Here is a 24445-nt window from a genome sequence, read left to right as displayed (position 1 = left end):
TTTCAGCCAAATGTGAGTTCTGCGACGATCACTGTTTCCGCAGAACTCGACCAATCCTGCGCTGCGCAAACTCGGCCGCATTGTCGGTGACCGGGGCACCGCCGTTCCCGTGCAAGTGCTATACGGGAGGCCTCTACTGGAGAAAGTGGCCCAGGGCCGGGCAGCCATAATCAGCGACGCGACTTCGCTCGCCTTCCAGGTGTCTTCCAAGTGCCGGGATTTCATCGGCGCCGAGTACTACTTGGCCCGTGAGGGGCTGGTGTCCCATCCACTCAACAGCTTTGCTCGCAAGGACATCGATCCGGAACTATTCGACAACATCAATAAAGTGTGCGTTGTCACCATATCTAGTCACGTAGGAAAAAAAAGCAAGGAAAGAAACTGCAACTACGTAGAGAACCGCAAGGAACCCGCTTGTTCTCGTTTTTTTCATAAGCCCCCAAAAATTAAATATTAAAGAAGAAAATACACCGTAGTGTATGAGCTGTTTCGTTTTATTGAAAATATTGCGATGCTGCATCTGCCCAGCTTACCAGCACGTTTTGATTTAAAATGTTTTCTAGAGTTTTGCATGCTAAAACAACAATCTGATTATGAGGCACACCGTAGTCGGGTATTGCGGACTAATTCTGGCCCCCCGGGGTTCCCTAACGTTCTGTCCCCCCCCCCCCCCCCCCCCCCCGTGCACGGTACACAAGCGCATTTGCATTCCCCGCACATCTGAATGCGGCCGACGTGCCCGGAATGATGGAATCCGATGCCTGGGGCCCAGCAGCGCAGTGACACAGCCACTATAAGCTACCGCAACGGGTAGTCATTCGCTTAAGCACGTGCGTGGTAAGAGGTCCGCTAAATTTCCCAGCTGTGCCTTGGGTTAACAAGCTTTCTTTGTAGTCTGCCTATGCGCTCGTCTTACATCATATACTACTACTGCTATTACTATTGCTATTGCTGCTACTGCTACTATTACTACAAAACAGGAGAATTAGAAATCACCTGGAGAGGTTTTCCTTTAGATTATGAATATAATTAGAATGACTATCATAATTCGAACAGAGAATACGGGCAAGTACTGTCGAAATGCGATCTCTCGAGATGATAGGGTAGTGAAATGGGATAACGTAGAACTTCTTCAACCTGATGCTACAATATTTGGTATATTTGTACTTTGATCTGATAACCCGAATTTGTGTCGCTGTGCTGCTCTCAATTATTGCAATCGGGGCTGCGCGGTCGCCTCAAGCTGATGAATGTCTGCTGTCAACAGCCGTTTCTCTGTGCATTTATTTAAATAGACGAAAACAAATTCATTGAATGACTGATTTCGCAACGTAGAAGTGTGATTACTGAACTTGCACTGCCCGCAGCATTCGGCGGCTTCTGGAAGCTGGTCTGGTCACCTACTGGTGGGGCCTTGCCATGGGCGAAATGGGCCGCTGCGGAGGAAGCTTGTCGTCTTCGGGTCCCGAGCAGCCGTCGACGCTGACTTTCGACGACGTGCTGGGCGTGTTTGTGCTGTGGCTCGCATGCGTCGCTGCCTCCTGCCTCACATTTTTAGCCGAGACCAGCGTGCCGGGCGCGATGCACCGGACAACATCGAAGGTCAACGTCACCGGGTGGCGCGGGCGACGCATTAGGCGGCTTCCGCGATCCTGCAGGGTCGTTTAAATGCCGCGCTATATGATAGCTTTAGCCCATCTCTATACGTATACTATGAAAGGAATGCCGGGTTGTAGGGCACGTAGGATTGAGCGGCGGCGCCAATTTGTGTCGGCATGTATAACCAGAGTTGAAGCACAAGTGTTATTGCAGTGACCAATAGCACTCTACACAGCTGCTACTTTAAAACGTCGGGGGAGACATAATATTTAATACGCAATCCTTTTTTTGTATCTGCCTTCTGTGAAAACGCCCGCGTAACACAAAAATGATCGGAACACGTTGTGGCTAAACGTGTTATTTAACGTCGCCAACTGTCATTAGTAGTGGTGCTGCTTACGCTCACTACACCGGTAACTTGATTTTCCCTTAAGCGTAGTACGTAAATAGACGAGGCAAGAACCCTCTATTATGCACCACTGGCTGCATAGCAATAAATAGGACTAAAGCCAAAAGGACTTCGGTTTCGGATGAACCATCAACCTCTTAATGTATAGTATATATATTTGGTTCTGTTAAAGCTGAGACAGAGTCCACACAAGAATGTGTAATTAAATAGATTGGAGTTTTTCTATTTGTAATGGAAGGTCTGGTCACTAGAATGTCCTCCGTAATATCACATTTTTTATGGCATTTAGCAATAACAACATCACTTCTGCCATATAAAAGAAATTGTCGTTGATTAGGAACAAGGTTTAGAACGCTACGGCAGCAGATCGCAACAACATATAACAAGAACTACTGCACCCCTATCAAAAATTTATTATATACTCTTGTTCAACAGGTGTATCTTGTTTGTGTCGCTAAGTAGCAGGTGGAAGAAAAGATGCCCGAAGCTTCCATTGTGGTGCGCTTACATGCATCGTGTGAAAGTGCAAGGGAACAGTCACTGTTAAGAAACAGCTGTATGCGTTCTACAGGACGCTATGACATGCCACGCTCATGCATGGCGCGCTCATGTATAGGGCGCACGGGGATGATATATCTCTAATACATGATGGCCATTTGGAGCACGCCAACCAGAAGCCAGTTTCAAACACGAAATTTTTCCTACAAGGCTAAAACAGCGAGAAAATTTTTGTTGTAACGGCTGCAGCTTGGACTAAAATACAACCACTGCTTTCTTTCCCTCTTTTCATTTCAGGGCTGTTGCTTAGAGGTGGTTTGCACGTGTAGAAAACATTACGACATAGATTTCGGTGCATGTCTCGCCCCATTCCGCAAGTTACGTTTTGCACTTTTGGTTTCAGCTGCTGAAATTTTCTGAGACGTTGCCGTTATTCACCGTTTAAGTCAGCGTCTTTTATAGCATTCCCGAAAAAAAGAAAACAATGTTTTAGATAAGGATCTGTTTCTTTAAAATTGTAAATTGAGCAACTTGACATTCTACTTTCGGTTCCTGCAATGCTGGACAGCGCATGTCCAGTGCATTTCTTCTCTTTATCGCCGTATATGTGACCGCTGCACGAACCGAAAGATGTTTCGGTTTTCCTCGCCGGCTTGTCCATATCTTTCATGTTACAAACGCAATGAAGCAGCATGTATTATGCGGGCGTATAATGAAACTTCTAGAGCTCATAAAAGGGCCGCTGTGGTATTTATAGTACCTGTTGAAATTCTTAACAATGTTGCTCGAAGGCTGCAATATCGGTCATATAGCGCTAACTATAGTGCGCACATTGCACTGCCTCACGAAATCGGAAGTTTACTCAGTATCACAGTCCTTGTTGCGAACTTATATCTATCTGCACAAGTAAATATTTAGGTAAGTATCTATCTGCACATGTACGCCTAGTTTCACTATAGCTACAATCACATTCCACATAATTTTTTTCAATACCGGAAATGCCGGCTATGAAGTGATGCATTCAATGGCTCAATACTGGATTTATCTTCCCGGTAATAACTTATGAGTCTTCTTCCAAGCACCTGTTCAACACACTATTGGCCGCAATAAAGGTAGCTGGGAGTAACCCCTCCTCTTGTTTCATGTTATCTGAACGTCATATTGCACATCCCGACTTAACCAATCAATTTCCATTGTTTTACTTTAAGCTTCACTGAGACGATTCACCTTGCTGTTGAAATAAAGCACTGCTCTCTATGCAGAGACAGCCAAGGAGAAAGACACAATGCATGTTATTAGGCACCATCAAATCAAACGCTGCCAAGTAGTGAGAATCAGAAGATACGGTGATAGATTCTGGTGGCGCCCACCACCGTACCTTCTGATTCGTACGTCTTGGGGACATTTATTTCGTTGATCCCTAATAACCTAATAACTTTGTTCGCATGCCTAAACTGCACCGGGACCCCCCAGTGTTTTACACTCTAAGGTGATTGACCATGCTATAATAGCACGGGATGTCCACTCAAGAAATAAGGTCATCAGGTCCCCAAACTATCTCCCCCTCCCCTATGCATCCACTCAACTCCCAACCCCGAGATTCCTACTCGTTCTCGTTTAGATCAGTTGGTTACAGGATAATTGAGGTGTCCGTAAGTCTATGATGCAGTTACGGTGCCCGAGATCACAAAACTGTATTTGCACCACTTGTACTAACCCTTTTCTCCCCCCTTTTTAACACGAAAGTGTTTTATGCCGGGGTCCACCAAGACTTCACTGACGTATTTCCGTCACGGAAATACGTCATAGAACATAATACAAAGAAAGAAACCAGAAGAAAAGTTCCACAAACATGCAAAATTTGGAAATCGAACCCACGACCTCTCGGTCCGCGACGATAGATCGCCGAGCGTTTAACCCATTGCGCCACAAACGCATTTGCTGAGAGCTACACAGACGCGCCTTATATATCTAACACTCCTCCGTGTACCCGCGCTCTTGCTCGGGGCGGTGCCGCCGCCTACGAGCAGAAAAGAGAAGTACTGCATTATGACACTAAAGGCCCAACCGCATGCACGCGATATTCAAGCGACAGCGACAAGCGACGCGACAGGCACACCCTGTCGCGCTGTCGTGTCGCGGCGTGGAGCAACCACATGAACGCGACATCGCGAAAAAGAGTAGCGACGGATTTACATTGTTGTGTGAATAAATGTTATCTTGCGCGCGTAAAGAAATCTCAGTTTTATCAAAAGGTCAATGTTTTATCTAGACCTAGCTAAAATATGCTATCATCACCAGTGAAAATCCGTCCCACGCATCCCCAGTGGAACTCCGTCCCATGCCGCCAGCGTAAAGTGCCGTGGCGCCATCTGTTGAGTAAAACTTAAAACACTTTCTCGGCTCTCGGTGGCGTCTCAGGCCTAACAGCGTCAAAACAAAACAACCGATCTCAATAATAACGACAAGAGAGCGCCGATACTTAGTCTTCAGCTAGCGATGAGGTGAAGCGATGACTGATTGTACCATTTATTTTTTGCTGTCACAGCAGAGCGCAAGTTGCAAGAGCGAATTCAGATCGAAGCGGGCAGACTGATTGCTGCCATGTTGTTGTGCAATCGCTGTCCCCAGCGGATGTCGTCGCGCTGACTTCCGGGCGACAAGCGATATTTTCTGGCTGGCCAGAAACCGGCGACACGACCAGCGACAGCGACGGATAGCCCTCCGCGACGGCAAAATCTGTCGCTCGTCGCCGTCGCTTGTCGCTGTAGCTCGAAAATCGCGTGCATGCGGTTGCGCCTTAACGCGCACCGACAGTGAACGCTTCGGTGGTCTCAGCACTACGACGCCTCGATGCCAGCATTCGAAGGGACGCTGGCATCAAGAAGCACTACCAACGCCACCTAGGTGGCGTTCACCGTACTCAGCACAGCGGAGCGTGGCCTCCGCAATTAGCTCTGAAAATGTTTCTGAAGTTGATCGCGGAGGCTGCAATTACGACGCGCTGTACGCGCTGATTTGACTCGGTGACGATTCAGTTACGTGCTTTGTCTTGCGCGTTGTATTAGTGTGTCAGTTACGTGCTTCGTCTTTCGCGTTGTGCTAGCGTGTGCAGCGTAGTGCAGCTTAGAGCACTGCACGGGCCTGATTTTTCGGCCCGAGCCCGGCCCGGGCCCACTTTACGAGGCCCGAGCCCAGCCCGGGCCCGTAATACAAAGCCCGAGCCCGGCCCGGGCCCGAGCGTACATGACCAAGACCAGCCCGGGCCCGGCCCGGGCCTGTGGTTCCAAGCCCGGGCCTGACCCGGGCCCGTGTTACTGAGCCCGGGCCCGGCCCGGGCCCGGGCGTTCATTATTAAGCTTAGCTGGGGCCCGCGTGTGCATGACCAGGCCCGGCCTGTAAGAAAAAAATTCATTTTTTTTACTTACAGATTGTACCGTATCTGTCAGCCTCACCTTCTCGAGGTTTAATGAGCTGCAGTATATAAGCAATAAAAGGCCGAAATCTTTGTTTCTCCCACGGGAACATCAGTAATCCGGCCCATTGCCTGTGCTACTATTTTTCTGGTGGTGCGCATGTACTTACCTTGATTTGTACGATATGGTTCTATGATGTCGTTTAGCATGCAAATATACAGGGCCTTTCATTTTAGCTGAACCAAATTTTTAAAGATTACCTGTGGCAGATAGCACAGTTACAATCCTTGATCTAAACTACTCGATGAGGCGGCCATTACTTCCCCGAGAAATCAAAACGCCTAATTGAAGAATTAACATAATTACGCTAATTAACGTTTTAATTAATTATTTCATGGCACATCTTTCAATCCACTAATTATATCCGCCGAGTTCGCAAGGCGTATCCACTTGGAACGAATTCTCAGGACTAAACCAGTTTCGAGATAATAATTTTCAAAGTGTCCGACGAAATCAATCAAATCAAATCAATTTATCGTCCAGTTTACATGCTGGACGGTCATTTTGGACTAAAAGCTACATATGTAGCTTGACATTACCCGAAAGACCACACATGCAAAATAATTCACATATATTTCCAGCTGTCGCTGGAATTCCTCATAGACGAAATAGCTATGAATGGAAAGGCAAATAATATTTGCGTAACGGCGAGTTAACAGAATTGGAAAAGTTTTAACAGAATGCATTTTAAACAACACTACAATAACAATACTAGCTATACAGAACAACGCAGCACCAGCTATACAACATAGCATGAGACTGAATTTTACAAGATCAACATTTGCTAAGAAAACGAAACAGGATTTACATTATATTCTCAGAACCATACAGAAAGGCAGAATAATAATCACATCAGATACATTACAAGTGACCAAAGTGTCAGCTGAGTTCCTTCTTACTGAAATTACCGCCATTTTTGTATCTATTGAAAGTGAATGGTAGGTCATGTATTAACGACTGATGCTTATAGAGTGTTCTGAAGTATGGAACTGACCATATCTCAGGATTTCTTGTGTTCGCATTAATGCGACGACGCTCTAAGGAGGCTAATTGTTTTTTGTAGTTACAAGCCAATTCTGACATGGATGGCCTAATGGATGGTAAAAACGCCTACTTGAATATTCAACATAATTATGCGAATTAACTTTTTAATTATTTTACGGCACATCTTTCAATCTACGAATTATAGCCGCTGAGTTTGCAAGGTGTATCCACTTGGAACGAATTCTCAGGACTGAACCAGTTTCGAGATATTAATTTTCAATATGCCCGACAAAATTCATGGGCGTTCCAATTAACTTTTTGAGGAAAACGCTGTTTCATGCATTGAAGCAAAAAGTAACTGGCCTTAGCGCTAAAATAATGCCATATTATCGACACTGGTAATAGTGCGATCGCAAAAGCGGTAACATGGAAATGGTTTGAGGAGTGGTTCTTTGTATAATTTATTTTTCCTTACGCGGAAACAATGTTCGCTTTTGCGGAAAAGGAAAAAACAAATTAGCGTAGCTTGCACTGGCTGCGCAATGCTAACGAGACAGTGGAGATGATGGGCACCTAGCTAGTCCTGGCTTTTGGACTAGACTAAGCACTACTAAGTCATCCCCAGCATTTCCCGGAATTTATTTACTATTGATTGATTATTGATTAGCTATTGATTGGCTATTGATTGTCTATTGCAGGATATTGGTCACGTATTTGGGATAGGCTAAGCACTACCAAGTTATCGGAATTTATTGATTATTGATCCATTATCGATTAGCTATTGATTGGCTGCCGATTGGCTATCGTAAGGTATTGGCCACGTATTTGGGCTAGGCTAAGCACTACCAAGTCATCCCCAGCATTTTCGGGAATTTATTGATTATTGATCGATTATCGACTAGCTATTGATTGGCTATCAATTGCCTATCGATAGGCAATTAGTCCCCACTATTCTTAGCTAGACTTATCCTCGCTCAGCTTCGCTAGTTCACAGGTGTATGTGCCATTGCGCTTGGACCCTTTCTGCACTGCTGCCAGGATCGGCCCACATTCTTGGATTCAGCAGACACATTAGGCCCGACTGAAACAGCTCCGCTATTAAAAATGAGAACTTCATCTGTTTTACTATTTTCTTTGATAAGATATAGTCATCTGATAAGATATACACTCAAGACAGCGGTGTGGATCTGAGAACAAATGGGGATAACCGATATTCTAATTGAAATTGAGCGGAAAAAATGGAGCTGGGCAGGCCATGTAATGCGTAGGATGGATAACCGATGGACCATTAGAGCTACAGAATGGATACCAAGAGAAGGGAAGCGCAGTCCAGGACGACAGAAAACTAGGTGAGGTGATGAAGTTAGGAAATTCGCAGGCACAAATTGGAATCAGCTAGCGCAAGAGAGGGTTAATTGGAGATCGCAGGGAGAGGCCTTCGTCCTGCAGTGGACAGAAATATAGACTGATGATGATGATGACCGTCATCTAGCACGTGTCACTTCAGCTTGGCAGCCCAGAATGCATTGAATCATGCAATGCATAACGGTCGCGTGTGCTCGAAGGCCTACTTAGGCCCTTCAATGAGCGGGCCCGAGTCTGGCCCGCTCATTGTGGCTTCAAGCCCGAGCCCGGCCCGGGCCCGTGGCCTAAAGCCCGAGCCCGGCCCGGGCCCTCGGCTTTAAGCCCGGGCCCGGCCCGAGCCCGCCAACAAAACGATTCGGACGGCCCGGCCCGGCCCGCGGGCCGGGCCGGGCCCGGGCTTTCGGGCCGGCCCGGGCCCGTGCAGTGCTCTAGTGCAGCTTCCATATGCACGACGGTTGCTCATGGTCATCGACGTTGGTAGTCGTGATGGAGGAGACGTGCCACCAGGCGTGAGCGTGGGTGCATCAACGCCTAAGGGCGCTTTAGCCACAAAACCCCAATAGACATTATATATCAATGTGCAATAAACATTACACTACTTCTGTGAAGACACGTTTCACTTTCGTGTTCTATACTGATTCCTATATAAGAGGGATCAACCACATTTTTTTTCTATAATATTCAATCAATCAATTCGTCACATAGGGTGAACGCTAATGTAAACGCCAAGTAGTGATTACAGTTGATGAAATACCAACTAACCATTATTTTATCTTATGCAGTATTATCTTTCTGTTTCAGATGTTCTAGTTGTCGCTAATTAAGGAGCCACGAGGTGCCCTCGCAGCCTTCTATGATTGCTACTCAACGCCCAATGAAAAGCTTTCCCCGCATCGACTGGCCGAAATACACGCTCCTCATGGAGCAGATGTGTGAAAATTCTCAGAACTGTGTGCCTGGAAACATCGAGGAGCTAATTAATGACGCTGCTCAAAAGGCCACAAGCGTTTTTAGGCCTACACCAAAATTTTGTGAATTCGAAGCGGAATTGGAACGCCTCCGAGCAATTCGCCGTCGCGCTGAACGACGCTACCGGCGCACCAAGTCCATCTACGACTTAAGGGAGTCGAGACGCATACAGAAGAAGATCCAGCGTCGGATCAACTTACTGCAGTCTCTAAGGTGGAAGAGTTTCTGTGATTCTCTTGACCCCCATAAACCCCTGTCATATATATGGAGGACGGTGCGCGGTCTTCGAACATCGCCGCAACAGCGCCACCCCTTCAAATGCCTGGCTCTCTACCAAGGTCGCCGAGAGATTGACGTAGCGGAGGACTTCTGTTTGAAGGTTGCCGGCCAACCGTCCTCGTTCACCGCGCATGATTCCTATGACGTTCCCATCTCGAGGGATTCTCGTATGGACAATCTCTTTTCGACCGAGGAGTTGCAAGCGGCATTGGCAGCGTGCAGACGTTCCTCATCGCCTGGACCTGACGGGGTGACGTACGCAGCTCTTGCCAACCTCGGTCAAACAGCTCGGCAAGCTCTTCTCGACGTGTACAATAATTCGTGGCGTGAAGGAGTGGTTCCTGCTGTATGGAAGTCCAGCCGCCTTGTGCCTCTGCTCAAACCAGGCAAATCACCTCTAGACGTGGCGTCGTATCGTCCCATTGCTCTGGCCAGTTGTCTAGGAAAGGTGATGGAGAGGATGGTGGTTACACGTCTGGAGTGGTACTTAGAGCGATACGAGATATACCCTGACGCTATGGCAGGCTTCCGACGCGGACGTTCTTCTATAGACAACGTCATAGATCTTGTCTCGTCGGTTCAGCACGAAAAAACCCTAAAGAGACTGTCAGCGGCGATGTTCCTGGACGTTAAAGGCGCTTATGACAACATAACTCATCGAGCCATCCTGGACGCTATGGGCGATGTTGGCCTGGGTGGCCTTGTTTTTCGATGGATTATCAGCTATTTGAAGGACAGGTCATTCTTTGTGTAAACAGAGGATGGTATGACATCGCAGCACAACACCTACCGTGGCGTACCGCAAGGTGGAGTCTTGAGCCCCACTCTATTTAATCTAGCGCTCATCGACCTAGTTCATTCCCTTCCGCAATCCGTCCACGTGTCGATCTATGCGGACGATATATGCATTTGGTCATCAGGAGTTACGCGTCCCCAGGTGCGCGCCAGACTCCAAAAAGCGGCCACAGTTACATCAGGTTATCTCCGAGCACGAGGTCTGGAGGTGTCATCGGAGAAGTGCTCCATGGTCGCTTTCACGCGCAAAGCAATAAGACCGTATGTTGTCAAAATTAATGGACAGCCAATCATCTACGAGAAGACGCACCGTTTTCTAGGAGTGACAATCGATCGAGACCTCTCCTGGAGTCCTCATATCTCCTACCTAAAAAAGAAGCTGACCATGGTAACCCATGTTCTCAGATTTCTCGCGGGAAAGTCATGGGGTGCATCTGTGAGGGCGATGCTCCAACTCTATAATGCACTTTTCCTGGGTCTCCTACGCTATAGCATACCTGTACTGAGTGGGACCGGTAAGACCAACCTCCGGGTCCTCCAGTCTGTGCAAGCTCAAGCTCTGAGAATATGTCTTGGCCTTCCCAGGTGTGCATCCACGGCAGCAACAATAGCCATCGCGCATGATCACCCCATCACTACGTACATTCAAGTCCATGCTTTAAGGATGCACATCCGGCACTTCGCCCGACTTCCATCGCATCATCTCTCCTCCCTTCCTGCCGCTCGACCTCGTTCAGCGTTTAGCAGGATTATTGCCGCCTGCCATGGAACTTTACCGTCGAACTTCACGCCTGCAGCACGACCATCTCTACCACTGTGGTGCCTGCATCCAATCCAAGCCCTTGTTGTAATTCCCGGTATCAGAAAGAAAATGGACATGTCGTCATTCGCCCTCAAACAAACCGTGCTTTCATTCATGCATGAAAAGCACAGAGAACGCACCCACGTTTTCACGGACGGTTCTGTCTCCTCCAAAAGTTCAGCTGGAGCAGTGGTAATCCCCGTAAAATCTGTCACCATCCAATTCAAGACGTCTCACATTACATCATCGACGGCTGCAGAACTCGCAGCTATCCGTGCTGCTCTGGAATTTATTGGCCCCAAATCGTCACAGTCATGGTCCATCTTTTGTGACCCGAAGGCAGCTCTCCAGTGCCTGCTATCCCCTTTCAACCACGGACCTAACGCACAATTAGTAGCAGACATCCGACTACTTCACCATCACGCAACCGACAAGGGGCACAACATCATCTACCAGTGGATACCAGGTCACTGCGGAATTTCGGGAAATCACAGTGCGGATGACGCTGCCCGATCGGCCCACAATGGTGCCCCTATTGTATCCATACCACTGTCGAGAACAGACGCAGCCACAAAACTTCGTTCCCTCGCACGCGAGCTTACGCAGACTCTGTGGAACACCAGTGACTTCAGCAACGCACGCCTCCACAGATTGGATCCATGTCTGCAACTTCGTCTTCCACCAGGGTTACCACGAGCGGAAGCAACACTTCTGTGCCGCCTGTGGCTCGGCGTCGCATTCACGAACGCCTATTCCTTCCGCATTGGAATGGCTGACAGCCCTGCTTGCGACAACTGTGGCCGCGAGGAGACAATCAAGCACCTACTCTGTGACTGTCCCCGCTACAATGTGGCAAGAAAAGTGCTCGCGACTGCGCTTGAAAAACTGGACAATCGCCCCCTCACAGAAGAAAAAGTTTTAGGACACTGGTGTAGACGGACTTCGGCACTCAAGGCCTTAAGGGCTCTGCTGAAGTTTTTTAAGGCTTGTGAATTGTGCGACCGGCTTTGAACGTTGTAGCACGTAGGGTCGCGTTATTGCGCAAATTTTCTTACTTCAATGTTTTTTTTTTCCTTCTATCATCTTTTATTCCCTTTGCCCCTTTCCCCAGTGCAGGGTAGCAAGCCGGTATTCACACTGGCTAACCTCCTTGTCTTTCTTTCTTTTTCTCTCTCTCTCTCTCTCTTTCCCCGTTATGTCCTTCACTTCTTTGGCGCATGGTGAACAAGAGCAGCTTTTTGTCATGTGCTCGTGTATCAGCTCAGCGTTCCTGCATGCTTAGATCGGGCAAATAATGTAACTTTCCAAGCGTTTCTCCAGATCGATGAATTGGCGTTATCGTTTCAAGCGTAGGGTGAGGGTCAGTGAAGGCTCGCATGATTCTGCGCTCTTCCACCACGCAGGTATCATACATCCCCGCAAATTACCGATGCGGCATGTTGGTACTTATCGCGCTAGCCTAGTGTCAAGTGCGCGGGAAGTATTAAAAGAACGAGGGACAGCTAACGGAGTGGCTATCGTATCGACAGGCTGAGAGATCGTACTGTGGTACAAAAAACGCTCCAGAGGTAGCATTTTTCTACACCACTATTTGATTATCTTCCCTCTGTGTCAAGGCAGAGAACAAGGGTGGGGAAAAAGCATAAGCCATGGCAGGGAAATCGGGCCTGCTGCTTGAACTTACAGGGCTGGCCTTAAGCGGTTTCTTATGCGACACTTCTTGGAGTATGGTGCGGCGCACGTGGCACAGATGAAGGGTCAGCTAACGCGGATCCCTTCTTCATTCATATGCAAGTGTATTGCAAACTGACGTGGTGAAAATTCACTTAAGTGTAAACAATGCCTTAACATTGCCCACTTTGTGTCTACCAGAATACCACGAGAGTTGTCATGCGGTCCGCAAGTACGTTTTATCGCTGCCGTCAAAATGCATTGCTGGTAATGGCCTTTGCATCTCGGCACCGGAATTTCCTTCGCATCTCTTCCGAACCACTACGACCTGTCATTCTTCGCTACGTTCTCCAACAGCATGTGGCGGCAATTCCTCGTCGTGACAAAGTGCAGTTCTGCGACATCCCATTTTTGCATCGACTAGCTTCATGGGCATTCTTCAGATACACTAGCGGCGACGTCGTTCCCGTATTTCCTGTATTTTTTTCAAAATTTTATGAACCATTGTTCATTCCAAGTTCCAATTTCTACACCACTTAAGAGGAGAGAAGCAAACGAAACCTTCATTAGGTGAGGTCAGAGAGATCACCAGCAATGGAGAAGGTCTGGGATGATGATAGTCTCATGCAGTTGATAACGATGACGTGTTAAAAAAGAGATCACAATATATCCTGTTTACTTGTCCGATTGTTCAAATATTTGACTTTATTTATAGATTTATTAATTTATGTTACTTGAAAAGTAAGATGTGAGGCACACACACATGAGCAAATATGTTGTCCGTGTTGCAAATGTGCAGCTTTTATCAATTTTTCTAAAAATTTTGACAAAAATTAAAGTGGTCGTGTGTTGGTTGTGCGGCAGTTTGGCGATACAATGCATCCGCAAATGCGAGCATTCACCCGCCGTTTCCTTCCGAACTTCGCTACCTACTGTTGATAACAAACGCATCTGCGCCGGTATGAAGTCTTCGAACTTTCCTATGTCTATTTTCTAATGTCATGCATTTCTTTGTAGCCGAAGTTACAAAGAAAGCCCATTCGGGTTTCTTCAGAATGAGAGCTTCGTACCGGAGGAAGAATTCGTCCAGATACGGCAATCGAACCCGGGAACAATGCCTCACAGGGGTTGGCTGCTCCACCATCTGAATCAGCAGGAGGCTAACAGATTGTAGAGCGAGAACGAACTAATCGACGTGCGCAGGGTAACAGCAAACAGGCGCCGTCTTTTGGGTTATTGTGTAATCCTTAATATAACAAAACTGGTTAGAGGCACATTTGTAGGAGCAGTATACAAGGCTATATAAAAACTTATTTGTTATATGCATGCTGCCCTGAGTGTGACTACAGAGTCCGGAATACAGGAAGGGATCTATCGGTATCCGAAAGCGACCCAATGTGTCAAGCGGCGATCACCATACGCCCGGCGTCTTGACATTAAAAAAATTCAGGCGAGCTACTGATGCAGTCTGAGCTGATATTTTCGGCGGGCAAACACCGCCACCGGAAGCGTTCAACGCATGGCTATGAACATGGGCCAATACGCGTGCCCAATTGCTACTTATGCCACTCTGAATTTCGGTTCGTCTACGTCTAATGGCGGACAAATTGCACTATGAAAATGCTTTAACAAAGTGTGGAATCATCTTGGATGTGTGCAACTATAACACCATGTAGTATAGCGAGTATAGGTTCCCGGAGATCGCGTCCGTGTACACCGGAAGTAGGCAACAATTTTGTGGCGTCTCGTTTTGTGGCATGTCGTTCACTTTGTATATACCAAAATTGGCATGGAAGGGCACCAATGTGTGACTAACATGACTGATAGGCCATGACATCAATAACATTACATGGTCATCCGTTACGTCACGATTAGCGACGTGTGGCGCATATCCGCATTGGATATGCGGGTAGGCATAGCAAGGGACAAGAAAGTAGGCATGAGCCAGGGACAAGAAAGAAAGGAAAAAAGAAAAAAGGAAGAAAAGAAGGAAGGAAGGTAAGGAATTAAAGAAAGAGAGAAAGAAAGAAAGAAAGAAAGAAAGAAGGCAGGTAAGAAAGAAATCCCGTGTGGCTCATACCCGCATTGGATATGTTATTATGAGCCGCCGAGAGCAGGAGCGGGAAAGATCTCGTCGGCGTTGCGCCAGCGCCTCCACAGAACGGACTTGGCACAGCAAAAGCACTACTTGGCCATCGCGCCGCGCGAGAACAAGACGCCGGTGTCCTTGCTCTTTGACGAACATGCTGAAGGCGCTCAATATGGTCAATAATGATAATATATATTCACTATAGCAATATTCACTACAGCAGACCCACCATAGTTACAGCTTCGCTGGCTTCCACCTTCACTGTAGTGGAAGGGCTCTGATTTTTTTTAAACAATGCAAGGTTCTCATATAAATATACCGTATTTGGTTAGGATTTTCGCATGTTAGTCCGAGATTCTGTGCACCAATTGATGTTGGACAATTTATAGCTCTGAATCCCGAGATTATGATTGTGATAGGTATCAATAAATATTCCCTTTAGCGCGGAGTTTCCTTATGCATCAGCTACTCAGCAATGCAAGTACTGTTCGTGTTCCTGCGTGGCCGTAACAATAAACTTTTTTAGTTGTTTCAGGAAAGCTTTTTGTATGTGTTCTCACTAGTACGTTCGCGCCACACCATTCTTCCTACAGCGTAAGCTGTTATGGGCTCATTCCAACAGCCGTTTCGGTTGGCGATGTTGTCCGCCGCCGCCGGTGGCCGGTGGCAGCTATGGCCAGGCGGCCCCCGGCGGCAGGCTGACCCAATGTGGGAGATTGGCCAAGAAATGGTTGGACTGTCTTGGGAAAGAAAGACAAGAGTAAGGAGATGTAAAAAATGCTAGAATGAAAAATCAAGCAGGCTAGATGACTGTTTTTCGCCTAGCCTACGTGCAAACTTTGCATTGTAGTTGCGTTGTATAACACCAGGTGTCCCGACATGTAGAGGTTGCATGTAGCAATTGCATGTTGCATGTAGCAGGATCTGGCTAATTCAAGCAGGCTAGGTGAATATTTGTCACCGCTCCATATCAAAGGAGATGCGAATAAATCATCTTCATTATCATCATGATCGCCATCAACAGCATCGTATCGTGCCACCGGTAAAGGGGTGTGACATGTGCGCCGCGCTGTCTTGATATCTGTGTTTACTCCTCGGACACTTTATGGCTCCTCATCGCAAGGCACGAACCACTGCTGAAGAAGCGAATCGTAGAGCTACGCGCGCGTCTACAACCAGGCAACGTTGGAGTCAGCAGACCGCTGTGCAGAGAGCAGCACATGTCACAGCTCGCCGTCGACGCTGGGCCGACAGCTCAGATCGTTCTCGTGAAAACGACGCAAAGAGACTTTGCCGCGCACACCCTCTAGTGCGTGCTGCCGCAAACGGAGCTTCGATGGAGCCCGTTCCTCCAGCCTCCCGCTCACGCTGTAACTGTGCTGGGTGCGCCGCGCAGCCCTTTGACTTTTTAATGATTTAAGCAAAAACGCTGATTGCTGTACAAAGCTTGGTTGTAGTAAAACATGTGAAAATGCTCGGGCATAGCGCAGGAATTGCACCAGCTTCAGCGAAGCGTTTGCAATGTATTGAGTAGATTTCGGGACGTGGCAACACCGACACCTAGTACTTCGGAAAACAGCAAGAACTCGTTCACACAGCTGCCTTTCAGGTATATAAGCTGGTCGGAATTTCATACATCTGCAAAGATAATTTTAATAGGTAAAAATATGTTTAGTACTTATTGATATTTGTTGCCGTGTATGGCAGTTGCGTTTTAATACATGCCATATAAAAGGCTGGATAGCAATAGTAGGTACATACATGTCACTGAGTGTTTTGCGAGGCAGAGCCCGATAGTACTTATGTCTATCCGAGCGGAAGTCGCGCATACAATCAGAGTGCACAAGGTTCTGTGACAACAGATGACGAATAGAAGCACCGATAACATTACAGAAACGTCCGATACGTGCAGGCGCGTCCTGCGCCGAGCAATAACGTTTAACATTTGTTAGCCGGTGAGAAGCGGTCACCGTATAAAGATAAACAAGTACATGCGTCAATATATTTGGGCGCTTAACTTCAAGTGTGTTTTGTTAGCAAGGGAATGTTTATAGCAATTTATACTGCTCAAAAACTACAAGCCTTACTTCGTGTGATATGCAAACGCCATGTTATTGCTGTGGATGCTTTGCCCGTCGGGCGAAGCTCATTTTAGCTCATCTTCATTAACATTCGCGTAAACAAATGCATCACTGAATCTACAGCATTTTCGTTACAAAATTCTACAAGAACTTCATGAAGCTATTGTTAATATACCCGTCACATCTTTCGTTAACGTATTCTTGGCCATCGGCAACTCAATCCTAAAGTCTTGCAGATGACACGCACTCAGATCATGCAATGTTTGAATTTAAATGACGCGAAGCTTGTTTCGGTTATTGAGGTAGCAGCAGTGGCGAATGACACGAGCCCAGCCTCGTTAGCTCTTAGCTGTCTGCGTTACAGGGACAGGCTATATATGTTTGATGCTTGTCGAGAGATAATAAAGTTCATGACAAGTGTGTGGCACTGATCGGTACGACATAGATCTAAATACGTTTAAGTTGTCATACTTTTTGTGTGAGGGTACCTCATTAATTCTGGGCTATTTGGCAACAATGGGCACCTACCCAGCGTTAGCATGCGGAGAAGTGAAAAAAGAACTGTTTTCTGCGAACGTTCTCAGGCAACAACAACAACAACGTCGATATGGCTTGTCTCTGCCTCGCCGCCTATTACGCTGCAGGATGTTCGTTTTAAATGCGAAGCATTTCTTGGCGAACATTTGTGCCTTTGACAGTATCTATCTATCTAGCCGTTTTACGTCTTGGTGCTCTCATGGTCGTATCGTTGACTTGGTATATACAATAATTTGCATACTAATACAAGAGTGTAGGACGAACATAAATGATAGGTCATGACAAGAATATCATGACATTTGGGTCATGTAGGTCATGAAACAGCTGCCTATGTGTTGGTGCTCTCACGGTCGTTTTGTTAACTTGGTATGAAAAGTGGCAGAGTATAACAGTGTATGACGAACATAAACGATAGATCATGACATGAATGTCGTGACATGCGTGTCATGTAGGTCATAAAACAGCCGCCTAAAATGACAATGACCCAGTGAAAAAACATTAACACTCAAAAACCACTCAAATGGGTTCTGACGTAGGTACTAAGTGAAGGAATCAATAAAAGATGATACTCGAAATCAGTCATGATCATGACCCAGCCAAAATGACAATGATTCAGCGAAAAAAAGATTAGCACTCAGAAACCACTCAAAGGGGTTCTGACGTTGGTACAAAGTGAAGGTAACACTAAAGGTTGATGCTAGAAGTCATAGTGATAAGGATGACTCGGCAAAAATGACAATGACTCAGCAAAAACGATTAACACTCAAGAACCACTGGAATGGGTTCGGATGGTACTAAGTGAAGGAAAAGGCTAAAGGTCAATGGTTGAAGTCATAGTCACGAGCTAGGAGACCTAAGGCTTTGTCTTAAGGTCTCCTAGGCGTTGCTAAAGGGACTCCTGAGGACTCGTGACGTGAAAGTCATGACATGCGTTCACGTCTTATAAGAGCGTTAATTACGTTGTTATTATGGTGTTATTAACGTTGTTAACTTGGTGTTATTACGTTTTTATTACGTGTTAACTTGCGTTGGTCACCATCACATCGCGTGAACGCCGTGCTGCCGCTCGACGTTCTCGAACCGACGCTGCTTCACGTTGCCGAAGCTCAGGATCCGCTGCTCGACGTTCACGAACCAACGCGGCTTCACGTTCTCGAAGGTCGGGTTCCGCCACTCGCTTCGTACGTTTACGTTGAACTTCACGGTCCCGAACCTGAGGTTCTGCTGCTCGACGTTCACGAACCAACGCGGCTTCCCGTTCTCGAAGCTCAGGATCCGCTGCTCGACGTTGAAGTTTCGAAGCGGCTTCGCGTTCTGGAAGTGTGAAATCCGCTGCTCGACGCTGACGTTTCGAAGTGGCTTCGCGTTGGCGAACTGAATCTGGATCCGCTGCGCGTCGCCGACGTTGTGTCGCGAGCTCTTCTCTGCGACGCCTTGTCTTCAGAGGTGCTCGCCGTTCTGTTAATGAACTGGCTGCTGCTGTTGAAGATGTGCCAGACAGTTCGTTGACAGATTCATTGGCGTCCATTCAGTGCATCGGACGGCGCAGCGTGACTAAACCGAAGAAGCAACTGAGGCAGCGGCGCATGCACCGGGTTTATATAAGCAGCTGGCGTGGAGAGGAGGAGGAGAGAGAGAGGCGCGCATCGCGCGCTATCGCACAGGTGGCGGATGAAGACATGGAGGGAGAAGCGCGTTATCGAACAGATGGCGTGGAGAGGGGGAGATGAGGAGAGAGGCGTTATCGCACAGCTGGCGTGGAGAGAGAGGAGAGGTGCGGACGGTCGCCGACGCCGACGCCAACGACGCCGCGGGACAGGCCGCCGCTAAAGATGGAGCTGCGCATCTAAAATCCGCCTACATCTTGGTGCTCTCATGGTCGTTTCATTAACTTCGAAGGCTCCCCGCACACTACTTCGCATAACATCAATTCCCACAGATCGTGGAATCTGCCGTTTTTTTTTTTTTTTTTTTTGCTTCAAGACAGCAGGAGTAAACTTTTCCGAACATATATGTATTGGGACTGGCATGCTATGCGGAAGTTTTCGCGTCCAATTGAATATATGGGTTTACAGTGCTCATCCTTTCCGATGTCAGTGAACATCCTACAGTACAATCCGTTAGTGCTACTCTTTACTGAATCACGGTGCGTTCATCCGGGGCCACAACAACACATGAAACAGAGACTAATTACGGCGATTGCAAACACGTGCCGCTCGGCTTTTCTAGACGAGTTTCTCCCTTCTCTCCCACGCTACACATTCCAAAAATTTAGCATATTCATACTGCTGACTCAGACTGTTACATATCAGAAGTATACTCAGAAAAGCTCGCACTTTGGCTAAACCGACCGCACTAACAAATAAGTCTTCGGCATACCCCCGCACACGTAACCCGGAAAACATTATTGTCGATATGTGCCCCGCCAATTTTAATCAACACGAAGAAAATTAGGAGTACATAACGAAGACATATCTACCATGTCACTAAACTGCCTGCTTAAGAAATTTCTGTTAGATGGCACTGGGATTTATGTTTCCATTCAAAATGTTTTGCTATTACTTTGATCACTTTCCTATTCACTTTCAATCACTATTAATTTTGCCTATATACTTATGTGTAACTTATTTTTCGCGATTTCTATATGTGTTACAATTTCTTATTGCTCGTAGCTTGAGCTGTATTACTGTGCCCAAGACCTATCATTTTCTATGGTCCTGTTGAAACTGCAACTTGTATCCGTTTACAAAGTCGGTGCTTTCCACTATACGCCATGAAGGGGACACTGACCTAGTGCATCCCTTTTAAAGATATTTTTCCGGGCCCCCAAGCATTTTATGGTGTTTGAATAAGCGTTGAGTGTGTATGAGTACATATACTGCCTACGTTTTCTACTAGGCTAGCACAGTAGCCAGCACATACCTAGTGCCACAAGTTTCTATTGATATCTACAAATTATTAACGGCGAACAAACGATGACGAATGCCAAAGCCCACGAAAAATGCAAGAAGCGTTGTCAAAAAAAGCTGTCAGACAAGAAATATCGCTGTAAAATCAGAACTGGCTTTGAATCAACGCCTTTTGTGCATATTTAATAGCACAGTTCATATCTCTTCAGCTTGGATGCAGGAACAGCTAAAGGTAGAGATTTTAAGTTGGTGTAATGTGTTTTAGCTTCGTGCATGTTATTTTTTTATTTGTTGTTATTATTACATGTGACATGGAACATGTTTGAATTCTACTTAGTGACTATGTAAACATAGTGTAACATTTTGTAAAACTTATGCTGCAACCTCATGTGCTTGAATTACAGAAGAGAGGCTGGGACTTTGTCAGGTGCTGCAAAACACTTTTAGCCCAATGTTCCTCGGTCAGCAGTGTATACTATTAACCGAAATAAAAAGTATGTTGTTGTTGTTGGGTCAATAAACGTACGAATCAGGAAATTTTCAGCATGGAGGTAACGTTTTGACAAAGAGGCTAGTCTTGGTCCGTGCCCTGACGCCACCTAGGAGCCTTGACATGTGGTATTCGTCAGACTCGTTGTCGAAAAGTTGGCGTGAAGTTGGGGCTACCCCCTTTTTCTCACAATGCAGCAACTGAAGTGCATGATACATACGCTGTTTTCCGCTATTATATTGAGCAATCATTACTTGTGCGATGTTTGTCACATAAGCTCTCATTTAAACATGCAACCAATAGCACATGGCCTTACGTTCATTGCTAGTTTGATTTCTTATGCTTACTTGTCTATATGCAAATACTATTGAAATTTGTGTTGAACTTGTTCACTGCAAGACCAGTCGTTGCACCACGCGATTTTGACTTCCACAACCCAAGATACCTTAATTTTGCAGACAGTTCATCATACAGGCAATGCTTATTACCGGTTTAGTTACCTTTGAGCTAACAAAACTTACATCCTTCTCATTGTACTCACTGAGAGAAAAATAAATAAAACTAAATATACCGAGACCATATAATCATGCATAAATATCCGGCGTGAAATGCTCGACTTTTTCCTAATTAGGCATCCACTTAGTTTGCTAATGACATGTTATATTCAGCATATTAACGCTTTGTTCATTACCACCTAATCTATAAGATGCTCACCAACACACGCGATCTATTTTAGGTCATAGAATATCAGCGCTCAGGAGCCTTATGTCATGAGTGCGCAGTAAAAACATGTTGCCGATAGCCTGCTCGAATCGAAGGCTTGATGTTATTTCTCCATTAGTGCAGCTAGGTCGGTGGTCTCATAAATTGCGCCTCATTATTATTGCGGCAGCACTGCACTGACAAGGACGCGGCATGTTCGCACTTATCGGCTCTGTTTTTGTTCCCTATTGGGCAAACAGCAATTCATCGACTACATATGATTTCTTTCTAATCGACGCGGGAAGAAAGGTGATCTCAGTGGGGCCGAAAATGTTATTGTTGAGGCGGGGATTCCCTGCGGTTTTCTGTTTCACCGGTGTAGATACAGTAGGTGGAGCCACTGTATGGTCAATAAAGAAAGGGGGTGGAGGCGTGAGTATCAGTACAATTAGCACGCTCACTACTGGGCGCAAGTAAGCTCTTATGCGGCACTGGGGCACGTCGTACTGGTCTACGAGTCCGTGCAAGAAGGATATTGTACGCGCCGCACTTTCTCACAGCATTCCAGAGTATATTGTGAGTTGACGCGATGAAGAAACAACTCTGGTAATCTTTCCTACATTGAAAGCAGAACTTGGCAGCGGTACTCATCATGTTCGATAACACGTTGAGAATTTCCATTCTGCCCGTAAGTACATTTGCTTCTATTCCGGAAAAAATATATTGTCCTTATTTATCGGTGTGTCGACGCTCTAGGTGCTCGACCCTTTCTTCGATCCTCTATGCACTTTCTTCGATCATCTATGTCTATTGTTGTAGGAGGATCCCTGATACGTTCTCGCCATCTCGAGCACCATTCACACGTCATAGAATGTGGCCATGTGTCGGCATGCCATTTCCCACCCACAGGTGTTGGAGGCACTTCACAGGCGTATTCGCAGTGTCGTCGTCGCAGTATTTATGGTGATATCGTGGAAACTTCCCATATAATCGTCGTTCTGACGTCAACCGTCTTTCATTTTGGTCAGCCCGGGGGAGGTGGGGTGCCGCTTGCTAAAAGCACATACAACGAAAATATGCCGTCAGCGTTCCTCCGAGACCTAGCCGCTCCCCGTCTCCGCAAGGTCGTCGGTCCCGTTCGCCTCTCGTTCGCCGCTCTTAGTTCCATCTACAACCCGTCGCTTCCCTTCGGGAAACTAGGCCGAGCAGCTCCCGGAGGTGACGCTGCAACTTCTACCCGGCTTACAAATCTTCTTTTGTCCCTGCCTACACGTGGAAGCCTAGTGGACGTTGAAGTAGACGGTGTTCCCGTCACATCTTTCGTCGACACAGGGGCGCAACTGTCAGTTATGAGTGCCGCTCTTCGACGAAGACTCCCGGAAGTTCTGACACCCGTCGTGCCCTGTACAGTACGAGTTGCCAACGGAATGTGCACCGCACGTGTGAACATTGGAGATGACTACATTATTGTTTTATTTATTCTTCGAGAGCAGTGTTTACATGACCTCATTCTCGGCCTCGACGTTCTTTCAAAGCACTGCGCCGAAATTGACTGTTTCGCTGATATTGTACATGTGGACCAGCCATTTCCTACCGACGCCACTTCTAGTACACCACACCGCTTATGTTCTGCCGTGCTCACCCGTCTCCACAGGCCGCTACAAATGTCCTCGTGATCATCTGTCCTCTCGTTCCTGATGGCGAGTACGTCGTATCCCCGATCACTGACGTGGTTCTGTCGTACTTGCCTACCCATCCTTAATTTTGGATGTTCAACGCACGCTTTACCCCACGGCATTGCTTTGGCGCATATCACGCCTTTGGAAGAATTCCAGGTCTCTTCCTTGACCCCAGAAGCCCTCCCCAGCTTCAGCGGGCCCCTGCCGTCCGGTCTTTGGTCGTCTTCGCCGAGTGAGGACATTTTGCGAAATGATTACTCCTCATCTTTCTTCTGAGCACTCAAAAGCTATTTGTCACCTTCTCTCTTCTTATAGAGACATTTTTGACCTGGATGACTACCCTCTCCGACAGATGTCTGTAGTCACCCATCGCATCAACACCGGGGATGCTAGCCCCATTCATAGGCGACCTTATCGCTTCTCCAAAGCGGAGTGGGCCATCGCACAGAAAGAGGTCGACAAGATCATGAACAAGGACATTATTGAGCCTTTAAGCAGTCCCTGGACATCCCCGGTTGTCTTGGTGAAGAGAAACTCTTGGCGATTCTGATTTGACTGCCGTCGCCTTAACAAGATATCAAAGGAAGGTGTGTACCCACTGCCTCGCATAGATGAAGCCTTTGATTGTCTTCACGGATCATAATATTTTTTCGTCAATTGACCCCCGTTCGGGCTATTGGCAGATTGACGTAGATGAGACGGACCGTGAGTAGACCACCTTCATTACACTAGACGGTCTTTACCAGTTCAATGTCATGCCCTTTGGTTTAAGCAATGCCCCAGATACATTCGAGCGCATGAGTGACTCTCTTCTGCGCGGCTTCAAGTCGTCAACATGTCTTTGTTATCTTGACGAAGTGATTGTGCTTTCGCCGGCCTATAAGAGTCACCTCCAGCACCTCACTACTCTCATTTCTGTCTTTCGCAGTGCTGGCTTTTAGCTGAACTCATCGAGGTGCCGTTTTGGCTACAGCGAAATTACTGTGCTTGGACATCTCGTAAACGCTGCGGGAATACAACCTGACCCGGAAAAATTTAAAATAAATTATGGGGTTTTACGTGCCAAAACCAGTTCTGATTATGAGGCACGCCGTAGTGGGGGACTCCGGAA

At 46.9% G+C, this 24445-nt stretch overlaps 1 protein-coding gene across 1 annotated transcript in view; it reads left to right on the top strand.

Annotated features, from left to right (window-relative positions):
* LOC119444829 (glutamate receptor 1-like) overlaps window positions 1–23884 on the top strand; it is a 32499-nt gene extending 8615 nt beyond the window's left edge. Inside the window, exons 3-5 of the mRNA XM_037709171.2 lie at window positions 44–330; window positions 1368–1616; window positions 23650–23884. Of these exons, the coding sequence (XP_037565099.2) occupies window positions 44–330; window positions 1368–1616; window positions 23650–23884 (771 nt within the window). The remainder of the gene's footprint in view (window positions 1–43; window positions 331–1367; window positions 1617–23649) is intronic.
* Window positions 23885–24445: the final 561 nt, after the last annotated feature.

This window comes from Dermacentor silvarum, chromosome 3 (assembly GCF_013339745.2).
Source record: "Dermacentor silvarum isolate Dsil-2018 chromosome 3, BIME_Dsil_1.4, whole genome shotgun sequence".
NCBI lineage: Eukaryota > Metazoa > Arthropoda > Arachnida > Ixodida > Ixodidae > Dermacentor > Dermacentor silvarum.
This window is presented reverse-complemented; position numbering and strand designations above follow the sequence as displayed.